General features: G+C 32.9%; 2 protein-coding genes across 2 annotated transcripts; one reads left to right on the forward strand and one right to left on the reverse strand.

Moving 5' to 3' along the window:
• The first annotated feature begins 1,515 nt into the window (after nt 1–1,515).
• Nucleotides 1,516–2,710, forward strand: LOC145791632 (uncharacterized). The gene is made up of 2 exons (XM_082872013.1): nt 1,516–2,533; nt 2,652–2,710. Exons 1-2 carry the CDS (start codon nt 1,516–1,518, stop codon nt 2,708–2,710), a joined length of 1,077 nt encoding a protein of 358 aa, XP_082728139.1.
• A 1,477-nt stretch (nt 2,711–4,187) lies between these two features.
• LOC145791633 (uncharacterized) lies at nt 4,188–6,045 on the reverse strand. Its single transcript, XM_082872014.1, has 4 exons — nt 5,680–6,045; nt 5,414–5,606; nt 4,802–5,017; nt 4,188–4,717 (listed from the first exon to the last, which is right to left on the reverse strand). Exons 1-4 carry the CDS (start codon nt 6,043–6,045, stop codon nt 4,188–4,190), a joined length of 1,305 nt encoding a protein of 434 aa, XP_082728140.1.
• Nucleotides 6,046–17,601: the final 11,556 nt, after the last annotated feature.

Consider the following 17,601-nt stretch of genomic DNA (forward strand, 5'->3'; position numbering starts at 1 on the left):
TTGATGCAGTTCAAATTTCATTTGTATTTGATTTAGTGGGAAAAAATACTGGCTAAATTTTGATATTCTAGATATTGTAATAAATAAAAAAAATGACTTTATAGTCTGTCATTTTAACTATTCAAAATTAGAGATACTCTTGAGAAATTAAATTGTTAAAGGTACTTTGATCAAAATGAGTCTTTCAAGAGTATATTTAGCCAATTTTAATTAAAAAAAGGTACAGCCTAATTTTTAAAATAAAATAATAATAATAAAAGTTTGAGTGGTATTATGTACGGACTTTTGGAAGCACCAAAACTTAACTCAACCCTTCAAGTTGACAAAGAGTCCAATAAAAATAAATAAATTACACGAATTCAACTTTCCTTCCAATTCAAAAATATATATTTTTTTTTTTATTAGCGAAAAAAAATCTTTATAGATGAAAAAATATCTCATTACATTAAGAAAGAAATAAAGATGGGTGCAAAAAGTATCATAGCGAGACATACCAATCCCAATTAGGTTGGCACCAATATGCTTGCCCAATCCCTTGCTAGCACATCATCAAGAGTTGGTGAGAGAGTTGGGCAGCAAGACCTGTGTTGAAGAATGCTGCAGCAATAGAAGATTTATTTTATTATCAGGTACCCTTTTCAACCATTTTAATTGTGCTATTCTTAACATCTATGCACCAAATGATGTGGGTCCAAGAGGGGTGTTGTGGAACTGTCTATTGAAATTGAAGGAGGCCTTAGACCCCTTTGAGGGCTAAACTCTTCAGTTGGGGATCCGTTGACAAGAACTGAGACTCTTGTACTTGTTATACACTCCTTCATCCAATTGACCCACGTAGCTCCAAGCCCAAGCTTTTTCAACATAGAGAAAAGGAAGCCCCAATTTATGGAATCATATGCTTTTTCAAAATCCAACTGGATAAGTACTCCCTTCTTCTTGGCTTTCTTCCAACCCTCAACAACCTCATTCGCAATAAGCACACCATCTAGAATATTCCGCCCACTTAAGAACGCAGACTGGGGTTCACTAATGATAAATGGCATGACAGATTTCAATCTCTTAGCCAGCAGTTTTGCTAGGATTTTATAAATCGAACCCACCAAGCTCCCCAGAGTTTGATGTTAAACATTTCTAGCCACTTTGGGTCTACAAAAATTCGATCTATCCGACTCCACTTCTCCCCAGTATATGAATTGCACCAGGTGAATCTCCTTCCAAGTAATGGTAAATCGGAGATCTCACATTTATCAATGAACTCGTTAAAGTCTTTCATGCCTCTATCCCTCCTAGAGCACCCTCTCCTATCTCCAATCTGCCTAATCTCATTGAAGTCACCTCCTAAACACCAGGGATTAGGGAATTCCTCCTTCAATTTCAATAGACAGTTCCACAACACCCCTCTTGGACCCACATCATTTGGTGCATAGATGTTAAGAATAGCACAATTAAAATGGTTGAAAAGGGTACCTGATAATAAAATAAATCTTCTATCGAGTTATATGCAGTAAATATAAGATGGGGGTGGGTGGTTGGATTCCATCACTCACTCCATCAAATAAATTCTCACCAATTTGGAGGGGGATCATCTCCGCTGCTGATCAGTGCACTAGCCTTAAGGAGCATTATTTGAACAATTTTGAGTTGAAGGTAGGGGATGGGCAGAGGATAAGCTTTTGGGCTGATAATTGGCGTCGTTCTGGTTGTTTGAAGGATGAATTCCCTACTCTCTTTAGGCTGTCTTTGGAAAAGAAGGAGACCTTGAGCATTTTGGTTGATAAGAAAATCAGAGCAGGGGGATGGGCTCTGGCTTTTAGGAGGGAGTTGTATGATTGGGAGAAGCTGGATCTGGCTAGGTTCCTAAATATACTGCTTGAAGCTCCTAACCTGCGTCCTGGTTGTCCTGACCAGTCTGTCTGGCTAGCTTCTTCTTCTGGAATCCTAACTGTGGCAGATCTGTACAAGTCCTTTCTGGCTTCTGCAGGTGATACCTTGAGCATAACAAAACTGATATGGCTAAAGATTATCCCTCCCAAGGTGCAGGTTTTCTGTTGGTTTGCATGGAAGAGGAGAGTGAAGACCAAGGAGTATTTACAGCGTCTGGGTGTGCTTGATCAGGGTGCCTCTACAACGTGTGTGTTCTGTGGCAGTGGAAGTGAATCAGTGAACCATGTACTAATTTGGTGCCCCTTTGTGTGGAAGATCTGGGCAGAAATGCTGAGATGGTGGGATATCCAAGCTGTTATTCCTGGCTCGGTGGAGACCCTTCTCTGGTGGTGGGCAGGAGGGAAGTTGAGGAAGTTAGAAAGGAAGATTTGGGGAGTAATTCCGATGGTTGTAATGTGGTCCACTTGGAAGTGCAGAAATGAGTGTGTGTTCAGAGCAACCACCCCGAATCTGGAAGATCTTTGTGAGGTAATCAAGCATCGGATTGCCTTTTGGGTAAAACCTTACTTTCCAGATTTCTGCTTTACAGTGCAGGACTTCATCTACAATTTAAGTCAAATTAGAAGGTGCTTGGGTGGGTCTGTGGGTGGTATGTGAAGGGTATGTCAGTGTGGGTTTAGGCTCCTGGTTTGTGGATAGGCTGTCTGCCAGGTATGCTTCTGTGACCTTTTGTTAGGCTGTCTGGTCTGTTGAATGAACTTCAGCAGGTTTGGGTATGCATGATGCTCGGTTGGGTGGAAATTCTGAAATAAGGCCAGAGGAGTAGTCTCTGTATTTTCTGGTTTGCCTCTGTGCAACATTGAAGTTTATATGCCATGCGGTATGGTTGTTCTAATGGTAGCAGTACAGGGTTTCATCTATTTCTTTCCTGGCATAGAATCTGCTATGGCTCAGTTTTGGGTGTCCACATCTTACTTCCTTGCTGTCCAGATGTACTAGTCCAATGGGTTGGCTTCATCTGTGTCCTGCATTTGTTTTGTAGTCTGTTGAGTCTTTTTTTTCCCTTTTGTTTTGTTGTTCTGCTCTTTCCTTTTGGAGCTTCGAGATTCAGTAAGCTTATAGCTCCTCTTTATTGATGTCTTGTATCCTTCTTGTATACTTTCATCAATAAAGATTTTTCTTTGCCGATCAAAAAAAAAAAAAAGAGTTGGTGAGATGCCAACCAAAGCGCAAAACAAACAAACAGTTGGCAAAAACACCACACCACTAAACTAACCTCTTATTACAAAACCAAGACACAAACAATAATAAAGTATGACAAAACACCACCAAAAACATCACAACAACATAGCACCGAAAACAACACTGTAGCAGCAACCATTAGTAGCAGCATGCATCCACCTGACAGAGCAGAATTACCAGACAAACCAGCAACAAAGCAGAATCACCAGAAAAACCAGTAACTCATTGTTCACCGCAATCAATGATTGACCAGTAGCACAAACTCTTCCAATCAACATATCCCTCCAACAAACCAACAACATGAACCCTACAGTAGCAACAACCCCTCATCACCAACACCAAACCAAACCAGTGAGATACCCACAGCCGCAAATACACCTCTGCACAATATAGCAGCAAGTCACCAACCTTCAAGAAACCATCCATACAATCATGCTAATGAAATCAACAACTTCTGATAGCAGTTTCTATGTTCCCTCTTCTCCTAAGTTTTCTGTTAATACTTTTCCACCTCTTCAAAACTTCTTCAACTTAGTCTTCAGATCAATCACTAAAACTTTTCCCCACTTTGTTATATTCAGCAAATGATTCCAAGAATAAAGGAAACAGGGTCATCTTTGCAACTTTAGCCTTAACATACTTGCCTACTGCCATTACATAGACAAAATATAATATGCCTCAGGTTGAAAATGAAATCATTGGCAGAGAACTGATGATCCTTGAACACATCTTTGAACCAAAGAGCAGTCTTGACTTTTATTAGTTCACAGACTCCTTCTTTACTTTGAGCAACATCCTTAAAAGTATAATCATTTCTATGTTTCCACAATGCCCACAACACAATAATAGGTAAAGGTTTCCATATCAACATTTGCTTTTTGTTGAGTCTTACCCTATCCCACCAATTTAGAAGTGACTCCATCGAGCCTGGTAGTACACCTTGCACCTCCCATCACTTTAAAATTTATGTCCAAACTCTCCATGCCACTGGGCAATGCAATGACACATGGTTAAGTGACTCTTCCTCTAATTTGCAAAAAATGCATAGAGCCGAAGTGTTATCAGCAAGAACACCAATACGTAGAAGGAAATCTGTAGTCTTCAATCTGCCCTTCCAAGCAAGCCAACCAACCAAAGAATTGAACTCTAGGGGGAATATACTTCACCCACACCAACTTACTTGTTGGACATTTATTACCATAACCAGCTGCTAGATTTTTGTACAGAGAGGAGACTGAAAAACTACTAGATTTTGAGGCAACCCATACTAGTGCATCCTTTACATCTGACCTTGTTGAAGGGGCTGTCTCTAATAGAGTTAGCAATCTAGAAACCTCCACCATTTCCCAGTCATAAAGCTCCCTTCTAAACTGGAACACCCACTGACCTGCATTCACCTTCCTTACCATCATTGAATTTAAAGATTCTCCCTTATTAATAGCCAATCTATGAAGGAGTGGGAATTCCTCCTTAAGACACAAATTTGCACACCATTTGTCACACCAGAACTTCACTCTATGACCATTACCAACTTTTATCTTACAGTTAGCCAAGAAAAACCTCACCAAACTGCTGTTTTGATTACAGCCATCTACAATGTCCTTTCAAATTTTTAAACTACTACTACTGGAATTGATTTTAGGCATCCAATTACCCTCATCAACCTTATACTTACAGCAGATTACTCTTCTCCACAATGCATCAGACTCAGTACCAAACGTCCACCACCATTTTAATAGGAGACAATTGTTAATCTCCAACACTCTCCTATCCCCCAGACCCCCTTGCTCCATTGGTTTTGATACTTCCTTCCAATGAACTAGATGTAATTTCTTTCTCAACTCAGACCCACCCCAGAGGAATGCTACCTGAATTTTTTCAAACTCTCTTGCTATACAAAGACAAATAATACAAAGGTATGGAAGACATTACAGATTTTATTAAGGTAAGCCTTCCAGCAAATGAGACCAATCTCCTCTTCTAGCCTACTAATTTGCTTCTAACTTTACCCAAAACAGGTCTCCATGTTGATTTCCTACTCAGATTAGCCCCTAGAGGTGAAATGGCAAGCTTTTCACCTTACAATTAAGCACCGAGGCATATTCATTCATTAACTCATCTTGCACACCCACTCCATATACTATACTTTTATGATAATTGATCTTCAATCCTAAAAGAACTTCAAAACACCTCAATATCCTTTTCAAGTTTCTTACTTCAACTAAATCAAGTTTACAAAATAATATTAAGTCATCTGCAAATTGTAAGTGAGTTAGACCCACACTACCTGAACCAATCTTCACCCCTTTTATTATTTCCAATTCAAGAGCTCTAGACAACAATAAACTTAAACCCTTTGCTGCTATATTGAACAGAAAATGAGACAACGGGTCCCCTTGTCTAAGACCTCTTTGTGGACTAAATTCTCCAGTTGGAGAACCATTGATAAGCACAAAAATTCTAGCTGAAGTAATACATTCCTTGATCCATTCAACCCACTTATCACCAAAACCAAAAATTTGACAACATGGAAAACAAGAACTCCCAATTCACTGAGTCATAGGTCTTCTCAAAATCTAACTTTATGATCAATCCCTTTTTTCTAGCTTTCTTCCACCCATCCACCACCTCATTTTCTACCAGCACACCATCTAGAATATTCCTACCTCCTAAGAATGTTGATTGGTTTTCACTGATAATGTGGGACAGCACTGCCTTCATCCTGGAGGAGAACACTTTGGATAAGATCTTATATAATGAACCCACCAAGCTAATAGGCCTATAATCTAATAAGCCTACTGGATTTTCTTTTTTAGGCACTAAAGTGATAAAAGAGCTATTAATCCCTCTTACAAGCCTTCTATTTCTATGAAACTCTCTCATGAAATTGATCACCTCCTTCTTCATTACTTTCCACATCTTTTGAATGCATGCCAAATTGAAGCCATCTGGGCCTGGAGCCTTGTTCCCATCACAATCATATACAGCAGCTTTTTTTTTTTTTTTTTTTTGATCAACAAAGGAGAACTTTATTGATGACAAAAACATACACATACATATGAGTTGAACATCAATAAAGAGGTGGAAGAGCAGAAGCGCATCAAAGCTAACAACCCAATCCCAACTAGGTTGGCACCGAGAAGAAAGCCCAATTATCTGCGAGCTCAACCACAAAGGGATGGTGAGAGACCATGCCCAGAAATAAAATAAAGACCCCAAAAACTCAACCCCCAATTCACCATGCAACCCCCAAAAGAATTCCAGCAGGGCAGAGCAGACCAATTCATCTATAATTACCACCTAGCTATCAGCAGCAGACCAGCAGATGATTGGGGTTGGCATCATCTATCCAATATTGCAACATATGATTCTAAGCGACAGATTCATGAAACAGGCCTTCGTAGTAGAAACAAATCAGCAGCAACAACTGCCACTCTGCAGCCGCAATAGCAGCAGAACAACCACCAATAGCTTAGCAGCATCACACCAAGTATTAGTGCATTAGCAAACCAAAAAGAAGAGTCCATTCTAATGTGTTCCTCTCAATCACCACCTACAGACCAGCACCAGAATCAGGTCACAGAACAGCGGCAGCCAATTCTGACCAAGAAATTCAGACCACCAACCAATTCATACAACACCAGCCAAAACAAGGTACCCATCTACTGATCCTATTTGACAGCAAAACCTGGAGAAGTTGGAGAAGTCACCATTCAGACCAGTGCAACACACAGATCACAGTAGCTATTCAGTCATGAAGAATGCTGCCACTACATACCCAATCATATACAGCAACTTTTATCTCTGCCTTTGAAAGCTCAGCCTCAAGCCCATTAAAGAATAGACTACTGCTTACTAACTTGAAAGTCCCTCCTAGTGCAAGTCTTGATTTCCAGTCCTCTGAGTAATGTCTTTGAAAAAAGGCTTGTTCCTCCTGCTTAACTCTGACTGGTTCTTCAATAATTCCATCACCAATAGTTATTGAGTTGATCTCATTCCTCCCTTGTCTACATTTCACCATGACATGGAAATATCTGGGATTACTATCCCCCTTTAAATCCCAATTAAGTCTTGATTTTTGTAACCACATCCACTCCATCATTCTATTGAGCCTCCACACCTCCTCTATAACCTCTCTTCTTTTTACTTTTTTGACTTTTTCAAGATCCCTTACCTCAACAACAAGATCAATCTCATGTAACTCTTCCTCAGCTTTCTTCAGTTTAGTGTTTACATTCCCAAACACTTCACTGTTCCAATGTCTTAGTGCAAGCTCCAATCACTTCATTTTACTAAAGAGTTTAAAACCAGCCCAACCCTCTTCTTTGTGCTCCTTCCACCACATCTCCACAAAAGATAGAAAATAAGGATGTAATGACCATGCATTTAAGAACCGAAAAGGCCTAAGGCCCCAATCTCTACTATCTTCCATCATGAGTAAAGGGCAATGGTCAGAAATTAATCTAGGTAGCTCCCATAACTTGAGGTTGAACATTTCTAACCATTTGGGATCAACTAACACCCTGTCAATTCTGCTCTATTTTTCCCATTCCCTTGAATTACACCAGGTATACCTTCTTCCTAGTAACAGTAAATCATTAACCTCACTTTTATCAATAAAGTCATTTAGCTCTTTCATACCCTTATCCCTTCTAGAGCATCCCCTTCTCTCTTCAATGGTCCTAACTTCATTAAAATTCCCCCCTATGCACCAGGGTTCAGGGAACTCCTCTTTAAGCTTCACCAAATTATCCCAAAACTTTCCCCTATTTCCCACTTCATTTGGTGCATATATATTTAGAATTAACACATTCAAATGAGTAAAATAAAGTACTTGACAGAAGGATATATGTTCTACAGCTACAATAACCTGAAATCTGAATGACTCCTGTATCCCATATGCATAGTAGACCACCAGCTGCTCCTTCAGAATCTACTGACATAAAATCCATCATTTCTTTACTCCACAACACCCTCACCCCCTCTTATGAAATGAATGCTTTCTTTGTTTCCTGAAACAATGCAATATTTACTCCTTTATCTTTCAAAATACGTCTAATTTTGCTTCTTTTCTCTTTCCTAACCAACCCTCTAACAATCCATGATAATAGCTTCATTGAAAAACTCAATACACTTTACACCACCCCTTAAATACTGCACCTTATACAGCAGCATTGCTTTCCCCTCTTATGCTTTCTCTGTCATTTTCTTCAAGCTTCAGAATTTTGGACACAGCTTCTTCTTCTTTGCCCTTACAATTTATCCCCAAGCTTTTCCTAATTTGTAACGTTGCTTGAGCTTCATTGAGTACATACCTCACTCTATCTTTTTCATTCTCAGCTGATGCTGAGAGAGAGATTGCTGCAGCTATTGCTCTCCAAATTGCCCCTTTTGGACCTGGTTTACTTGATGAAGCTCCTTTTTGTCCATACATCCTTGCAAGTTCCAAATACCCCTTGCTTAGAAATTCATGCTTCTTTCCTATTACTTGTTTTCTCACTTTCACCTTTTCTTTTTTTCTCTGTAATTCTAACTTTGAACACACTTCAACCTCCTGGGTCTGGGATAAATTTGAATTAATCAGAACAGGCCCAACTAACCTTTCAGGCCCACAAAGTACCTCAGCACTCACTACCTCCAGTCCACTCTTCTTACTTTCAAGCCCACCTCTTTGCTCCCATTTTGGGCTAGGGCCCAACACCACCTCCAATTCCACCCCAGGTTTCTGAACACTTTAGCCATTTATACTTTTTACAAACCCATGCGTGGGAGCATAATTATCACTCTTTTGACATTCCCTATTATAACGGTTAATTGGCCTCCCAATAACCGCCATTAATCTTTCTGCCCCAGCCTCAGACTCATTCCCCATAGACTCAGCCGACTCTGCAACAAACGTTTCACTTCTCCAAGACATCTCCATATCCTCCTCATTTCTAAGTCTTTTCCCACCTGGCAAATCCTTTCTTGACACCTCCACTATCTGTTCTAGCTTAACTGCTGACTCTTCATCCCTGTCATCATCATCTTCCTCCTCTCTGTCTTTCTCCCATTCTCCCTGCTGTTCATTGGTATTCGAACTACCTTCCTTAAACCCTTCATGCTTCTTTTTGCAACTGTATTTGCTCACAATGGTTTTTGTTATGACAATCTGGTGCTCACATACTCTAACTGGATAGGATATTCCTTTGCATTCCAGATTAATAACCTTATTGATTGGCTCCATACATGTGGTCACTATTTGAACTTTTCCACTAACAAATGACTCCGGATTACACATATCTCCCTCAAGACAAATAATTTCCCCCCAGATATTACCAATTCTATTTAGGGTAGTCCTATTCCATAAATTCAATGGTATCCCATAGCAGCTTAACCATACCCTATGTTCTTGCTGAACCCATAAACAAGGTTCCCACTCAATTATCTCTTCACACTAATCATTTATCCACTCCTTTATAGTCTCTAGCTTAGCACTTCTTTCTTCTTTGGAGTTAAATGATAACACCACATCTCTTCCCCCTCCACTTCTCACCGATACATCCTTTAGACCTCTTATCTACAGTTTTATTTTTAAGCTAATATTGGCATACGATGGCTTGAGACGAACCACTACACTATCATAAACCCACCCATTTCCTAGTTCTCCTGCCTTCACTGTAACAGTTCCTCCTCCCCTGGTTGTAATGGTCTTTGCTACCTCTACATAAGATCTCTGACCTGTTATTGGTTTCCAAACACTGTTAACTCCTTTTCTATTAGTAAATGGGCTTTTTGTCATGGGTTTACGATAACCTTTTGCTTCACTCTTCTCCTTACCATAATCTACATGCTTCACTTCTATTTTCTTATCATTCACCCATACTCCATTTGCCTTCGGCACTGCTACTTCAACTGTCACTGTACAATCGTACCTAACAAAAGCAAATCTGGTATTTCTCAATTTTCTCCTCTTTTGCGATATGAAGACATCTTTGACCACACCAAATTTCCTGAACATATCAAATAACTTCTTTGGGTTCATTGAGTCTGGTAAATCATCCACAAATACTGTGACTATCCTTGCTTTCGATTCCCTCCTCCATCCACCTTGACTTCCATATCTTCCTCTCTGCTTGAGCACCAGAATCCATCCACCATGACTTCCTTGACCTCTTCCTCTTCTATCCATTTTTTTTCCAATTCAAATATGTATATATATATATACATATCGAGTCCCTTTAAATTAGCACAATTATAATGAGTACTTTCAAAGTTTTAATCCACATAATTTTAATTCATTTTATTGAGTAATTGATCAGTCATATATATTGGGGGGGAAAAAATGATGCGAACATCTTTATCACACTGAAATGTATACTTTAAAGATTGGTTTGGCAATCACTTAGGCCTCGTTTGGAAACTTTTAATTTTAGTTTAAAAGTAAAAAAATTACTAAAAAAGTCAAAAAAACAAATCAATTATATATTTAAAAAAATAAAAAAATAAAAATTTATCTCTACTTTTTGCACATTTTTTCATAAAAGGTTGAAAATTCAATCCAGATATACTAATTTTTTTTTACCTTATATTCTAGTTAGAAAATCAAAAAGTTACTAAAGTAACTTACTCCCAAACGAGGCCTTATATAGATAAAAAATCACTATCAAAACGTCAATTATTCTTTTTTACTTTTTTTGTATGTCTTTTCATAAAAAATTAAAAAAACTAACAAAAATAGCTAATTCCCAAAACAATACACTATTTGCATTTTGGGGACAATAAAAATAAGTTTCTTATTGACTTATTAGTTTATTTCTATCATATATCATCTCTTTACTTTTTATACGTCTTTTTGTAATAAGTAATAAAAATAACTTATAAATCATACCCAAAATAACCTTTAACTAAACTAAAAAAAGATTAGTACAATAATATTAATTTATAGAACTTATTGTAATTTTTTCTTTTACATTAAGAATGATTAGTGTAATTTATCCCCCCCCAAAAAAAAACTACTTTAAAAAAAAAGATAAAATACATTGACCTTCCTCGGTTTAATAAAATTTTAAATTAATTTCTAATTACACTGAATTTTTCTTACGTTTAATAAAATTGTACAAATTTCTAAAATCACATAATAATTTCTATAATTTTATTAAGGGGAAATAACTTGTCAGTGAAATTTTAAAAGACAATAATTACAAAAAAATAGTAAATATTAATAATTAAAATTATAAATTTTTAACTAATGTGTAATAATTGTTATAGATTACCACTTAAAGATAATTTCCCCTTTTATTAAAGGGAAATTATAAGATAATGGTACTTTGTCAAAAAAATTACAAATTTATGAAAAATAAATAATTTTAATAATTAAAATTTATAAATTTATAATTATTTTTCAAAAACATCATTGATTTGTTATTTTTTTAATTAAATCTAAGAGGAGATGTTTGTTGTTGTTATTAAATGAAAAGCGAGTACTTGTTTGAGAGCATCTCCAATGCACTAGGCATATAATACTTGTTAGTTAAAATGCCTAGTGTGATTCACTTTTTTCAATTCCAATGCACTAGGCATATGATTAGGCATTTTGGCTCAACTCATATTCACTAGCTACATGTAGCTAGCCTTCAACGCTAGGCAAAATGTATTCAATCATTAGGATCATTTCCCTCCATCTTTGTTGTTGACGTGGTATTCTATAAAATTAATAATATTTAGATAAATAGCTAAAATAAAGAGCATGGTTGGAGTAAAAACAGAAAACAGTTGATAGGCAAAATAAAATATATACTTTATAGTAATATTCAGATAGGTAAAATGCCTACTACCGTTGGAGATGCTCTGATTCACTATTTGAGTGGTTGAAATGGATTATCATGGTTGTGGGTCTCATTTACCATAGATTTGGTGGTGAAATGAGAGGAGAGATTAATAGTTTAATGGACTTAGCAATCTTCTTTAGTGGGGAGATTAATTTGATTGGATTTTAAGTAAGATTAGAAAAATAAGAAGAAGATTGAGTCTATTTTATGTATTAAAAAAAAATATTAAGTGCACCTGTTTATTTTAATATTTATTTTAATTTTTTAATATAAAAATAATTTATTTATTTATTTTACATAAAAATAATTTAATAATTTTATCATTAATCATTTCCTATTATCATCAAATTAAACATACTTCTATTTAATTTCTTCATTAATAATTCTCACATTAATAATATTTTCACTAACTATCTTTTTATAAATAATTATAGGGGGATGTTTGGGAAGTTAATTTTTAAGTTTTTTTTTTTTTTACTAAAAGACAAATTAGTTATAAAATCAAAAAAAAACAAATCTAAACAAAATATCACATCAAACCTCATAATTATTTTACTTTTTCTTTCACAAATGTTACATCTAACCACAAAAAAATTCAATTATCTTTTCAAATATAAAAAAAAATTCTCCAATAATATTCTATAATTAAAAAAATTATAAAAAAGACTCACTTTCCAAACACTCATTTACCTAAGCCAAATAAAAATAACATAAATGAGTTGTTAAAAATGGAGGGAGTGGTCCGTACGATATTGAAAGACGTCCCATCAGTCGTACGCGATGGACCAATGAGAAACCGAACAGAGGCATACATGAGGCTCTGCTGATCTATCATTCATTCCACCACAAATAAAATAATTTTCTGCTTTTCTCCGAACGGGGCTTGCATTGCAGACCCCACTTCACATGCTCATGCTCTCTCTCTCTCTCCTGCAGTCCCACTCTCTTTCTATGGCGCGTGGAGGTTGACTTTGTTCACAAAAATTCTCCTCACCAATTTCTCCAAAGGATAAATTACAAATATACACATTTATTTAAAATATAAATTGTTATTTATAATTTTAAAAATTATAAATATTTTTTTATTAAAAAATTTTATTTAACATAATTAACAGAGAAAATAAAATTTATAATTACTCTTCTATACAATAATAAAATTACTTGAATTATTAATTAAACTATATTTCTAATATTATTAAAAACTGTTAATTGACTTGATAATTTATTAATAAAAAAAGATAATTTGTTATGTGATTAAAAACTTAAAAGGAGGGATGTAATTTTTAAAATTACAGGAATAAGTCGTATTGCAATTTATCCTTAATCCAATCATAAAATAAATATTAATAAAATAAAGAATAAATTACAAATGCACCTGTTGAAATTTTTTTAAAATATGAATTATTCCGTGTGATTTTGAAAATTATAAATTTTTTGTTATCAAAATTTTTATTTAGCAGAATTAGCAAAAAGAATAAAATTTCTATTTGTTCTTCTATATAATTATAAAATTACTTGAATTATTAATTAAAATATATTTATGATATCATTAAAAATTGTTAATTAACTTAATAATTTATTAATAAAAAGGTAATTTGTTATGTGATTAGAAACTTGAAGGGCGTGATGTAATTTTTAAAATCATATGAGGTAATTTGTATTTTAAGAAAATCTCAAAATGTGTATTTATAATTTATCCTAAAATAAAATATAGACCGCCAAGCAAACATTCAAAAACTCAGTTTAGGCGTAGTTCAGGATGTGAATTTTTTAATAATTTTTTTATTTTTTAACTAAAATATGGAAAAATTACACGTCAGTGAAAGTTTTACATAATATTTACAGATCAATGAAGAAGCTTATAAATTTAATTATTAATTTTAGAAATGAAGTATTAATTTTTTTATGAAAATATGTATAAAAAGTAGAGTGAATTGAAAAGAATCTTTTTGACTGTTTTTTTGTATACGTTGAAAATTGGATTAATTACACTAAGATAAGAAAAAAAATTAGATTAATTATACCAAGACTCCTCAATTATTAGTGTACATATTAATCCCCTCAATTATGAAATTAATAAAAATACTCTCATTTTGAAGATAGTTTAGGGTAAAAGTGATACATTTTCATAATTGAGGATATTAAAATGTATGGATTCATAGATGAAGGAAGTAAAGTGACACTCACAAATAGTTGAGGGGGGTCTTGCTGTAATTAATCCAAAATATTACAAAGTGAAAATTTTATTTTATTCCGTCATAGTTTGAGACCAAACTACTTTATTTTCCTATGGTTCAAATATTGCCCGTTAACTACAAATGTGAAATGACTATAATACTTTCAAATCTTGTATATATATTTTTATTTTCTTTCTCTTTTCTCTCACATACATAATATTTATAATTTCTAACATTAATTCAATTAAATTATAATTAATCATAAATTATTTATTATTTATTATGATTCCTAACTTTTTAATCTAATTTTAATTTAATTATATTTAAAATCTCAATTAATTCTAAATTCTTAATTATTTATTGTAATTCATAACTTTTTAATTTAATTATAATTTACTAAAAAATAATTCTAAACATTTAATTATTTATTATAATTTCTAACATCTTAATATAATTTTAATATAATTATATTTTAGATTAATCCTTAATTATTATTTAATTATTATTTTAATTTAATTATATTTTAGATCAATCCTTAATTATATTTTAATTAACATCTTAATCTAATCTTAAGTTTGGAGAAGACAAGGGTAAAATTATCTTTATATTTTGTAAATTTCACTTTATTTTTTAAAAAATCCATGGCCACTTTAAAAAGTGACATGTATAATACCGTTTTTATTACTTTGGATAAAAAAAATTAACAATAACCGTTTAATCCAAAATCACAAAATAATTTTCTGACTATATGTCCAAAAAAATTTATTGTAATTATTTTTTTCACTCTCATCAAATAAAACAAAAATAACATGTACTTCTCTCTATCAATATACATTTTAAAAGTTGAACTTTACCCTCTCTCTTAGAGGATCAAAATCAAATAATTATGTGCCCCTCTCCCTCATCTTCCTTCACAATGAAAATACTCATTATGGTTACAAAAAATCATTATCATTCTTCAATTAATTATCAAAACATATTAGTAATGGACATTTATTCTATTTTTTTAGTAGATTGTATTTTTATTTTTGTTAAAAGTGTGAATCAGAGGGATATTAGTTGATTTGGGTCAAGCAAAGAAGTAAAAATTAGAAGAAATACAAATTATTTTGATCAAGAAAGTTATGAATTTTGATTTTTTTTAAATAAATAATAAAAGTGTAAAAAATTTATAAAGTCCTTAATTATTATCATTATTATTATTATTTTTGCTTTTGACTTTAAATAAGCTTGAGTCATCTCTGATTGAGATTGGTGTTGGACCAAATCTCATAGCCAATGTCTTTTTTCCTGCACTTTCCTCCCTTTCTTACTAATTATTTAGACTCCAATTGATTAGAAAGAAAATTTGACTGAAAGTGAAAGTGAAAGTGAAAGAAAAGAAAGAAATTAAAAGATTTTTTTTATACTTTTCACAAGAAAATTAATTTTCTTATACTTTTCACAACTTTTTAGCTAAATAAATTTATAAAAGATTTTTTTTTCCCTTCTCTTTCTCTCTATATACATATATAGAGAATCTACGAGGCGGGTAACTTTGGTAAAAAATATATATATATACATATATATATTAATAGTAAAGCTCGTGGGCTCTACAGTGATAATGATATTTGTGTCTTCTTTTTTTTTCCGTTGCCAAGTGTATAGAGATGTGTTTAGAGTTCTATTTTTAAGAGATGTATCGCTACTGAGAAAAAAAATAGGGTGTGTTTAGTTCTCGATTGAATTAGTTAATTTAACTTGACTTTTAACATTTTAAATATTTTAATTTGACAAAAAAAATTATATTTAAGATGAAGTTTAATTTTTTTATATTTGATTTAATGATTGTAAGAGAAAAAATAAAATAATTATAATTATAATTTGAATTTGATATTTTATCTTATTTACTAAATTAATATATTTTTCTTTATTGTCTAATTTAACTAAAATAACTCATGCCAAACAAGGCCATATTTGTGGTGCTAGGGAAGATATTCTATTCTTACATGTCTCCAAATCCTATTTTGGGAGAATTATCTTAGAATAAATTTTTTTGAAAGTGATTATTAATATTATTTTATCCTCAATTTAGTACTATTGTAATTTCAACTTTTGTAGAATTAAATTTCAATCATTCAAAATATCACTTTGAAGTTCTGGATTTGTATATATAATTATACAAATCATCCTTAAGTATCAAACTTATTTTATTTTGGTTCTTAATTTTTAATTTGTATCAATTATATCCCTAAATTTTGCACATTACTTCAATGTAGCCCCTTACCCTTATTGTCTTGTAAAAAATATACACACAAAAAAATGTTAACGTCAGTCTCAAATCAGGTGGAGAAAATATCATTTCCCTCATAAATTATCATTTAAAAATTAATTCAACTTCTACTCTTTTAAGAATATCAATTTTAATTGATTTTTGATCAATTTTATCTCTTCATTACCTGCCATTTATAATTAAAAGGAAGTTTCTGACGTGGCACTAAAATTTCATTTTATTCCACAAATTATATCTAAAATATCAATTAAATCCTCAATCTTTATTTAGAGTTTAGAGTTTAGGATCTAATTGATATTTTGGGAATAGTTTGGGAAGGTCAAATGAAATTTGGTTGCCAAATCGGCAACTTCTGTTTAATCATAGACCACAATTGATAAGGAATTTTTTGTAAGTGGGCCTACATAGATAAAATACTTATATATTGTATATTGTTAAATAAAGTATGAATGATGTTAGTTAGACCCATTAAATTATGATACATATAGAAATATGGTTGGGTCATCGACACATCTCTGATATCACATACTTTAGTCATGCTATGTGCACTAAAAGAGTATGGGTTGAATCAGTTTAGGCTCACTTGTAATTTCATTATTTATCATGGGCTAATATGGAATTGGAACTTTATAAATATGTGGTTGAGGTTTTCACTTCAACCCTAACCTCCATCTCGTATTTTTTCCATCGGTGTGTGAGAGATAACGAGAATAGAGTTCTAGAGTGGAAGACAATAATCACCAAGAAATTTACTATTTGAATTATCACCATCAATGGTGTCAGGTAAGTAATTGTTATATTTTATTCTATTGATTTGACTTAAGATCTTAGTGTTTAGATTTCTATTGAAATCTCACATAAAATTGATGCAAAATTAAATAATTTAGATATAAAATTAATATTATTAAAAGAATTAAGGGTTGGATTAACTCTTTAGTATTATTTTGGCCTCGTTTGAGAAGTTGTCTATTTTAATAAATTATTTTAATAGTCCAAAATTTTTATGTTTGAAAAGAACGTTAGATTTTTTGTAATTAAACGTGATATTTGTGAGAGAAAAAATAAAATAATTATGAATTTGATATGATATTTTTTTTATTAATTATTTTAATTTATTTTACCTTTTTATAAATTTTAGTCAAAAGAATCCAAATTTAACTTCCCAAGCATCACCTTTGAAAGACAAAATGATAATTTAGAAAGCAAAGAAAACAAC

This window comes from Camellia sinensis, chromosome 5, assembly GCF_055761805.1.
Source record: "Camellia sinensis isolate YWXY chromosome 5, ASM5576180v1, whole genome shotgun sequence".
NCBI lineage: Eukaryota > Viridiplantae > Streptophyta > Magnoliopsida > Ericales > Theaceae > Camellia > Camellia sinensis.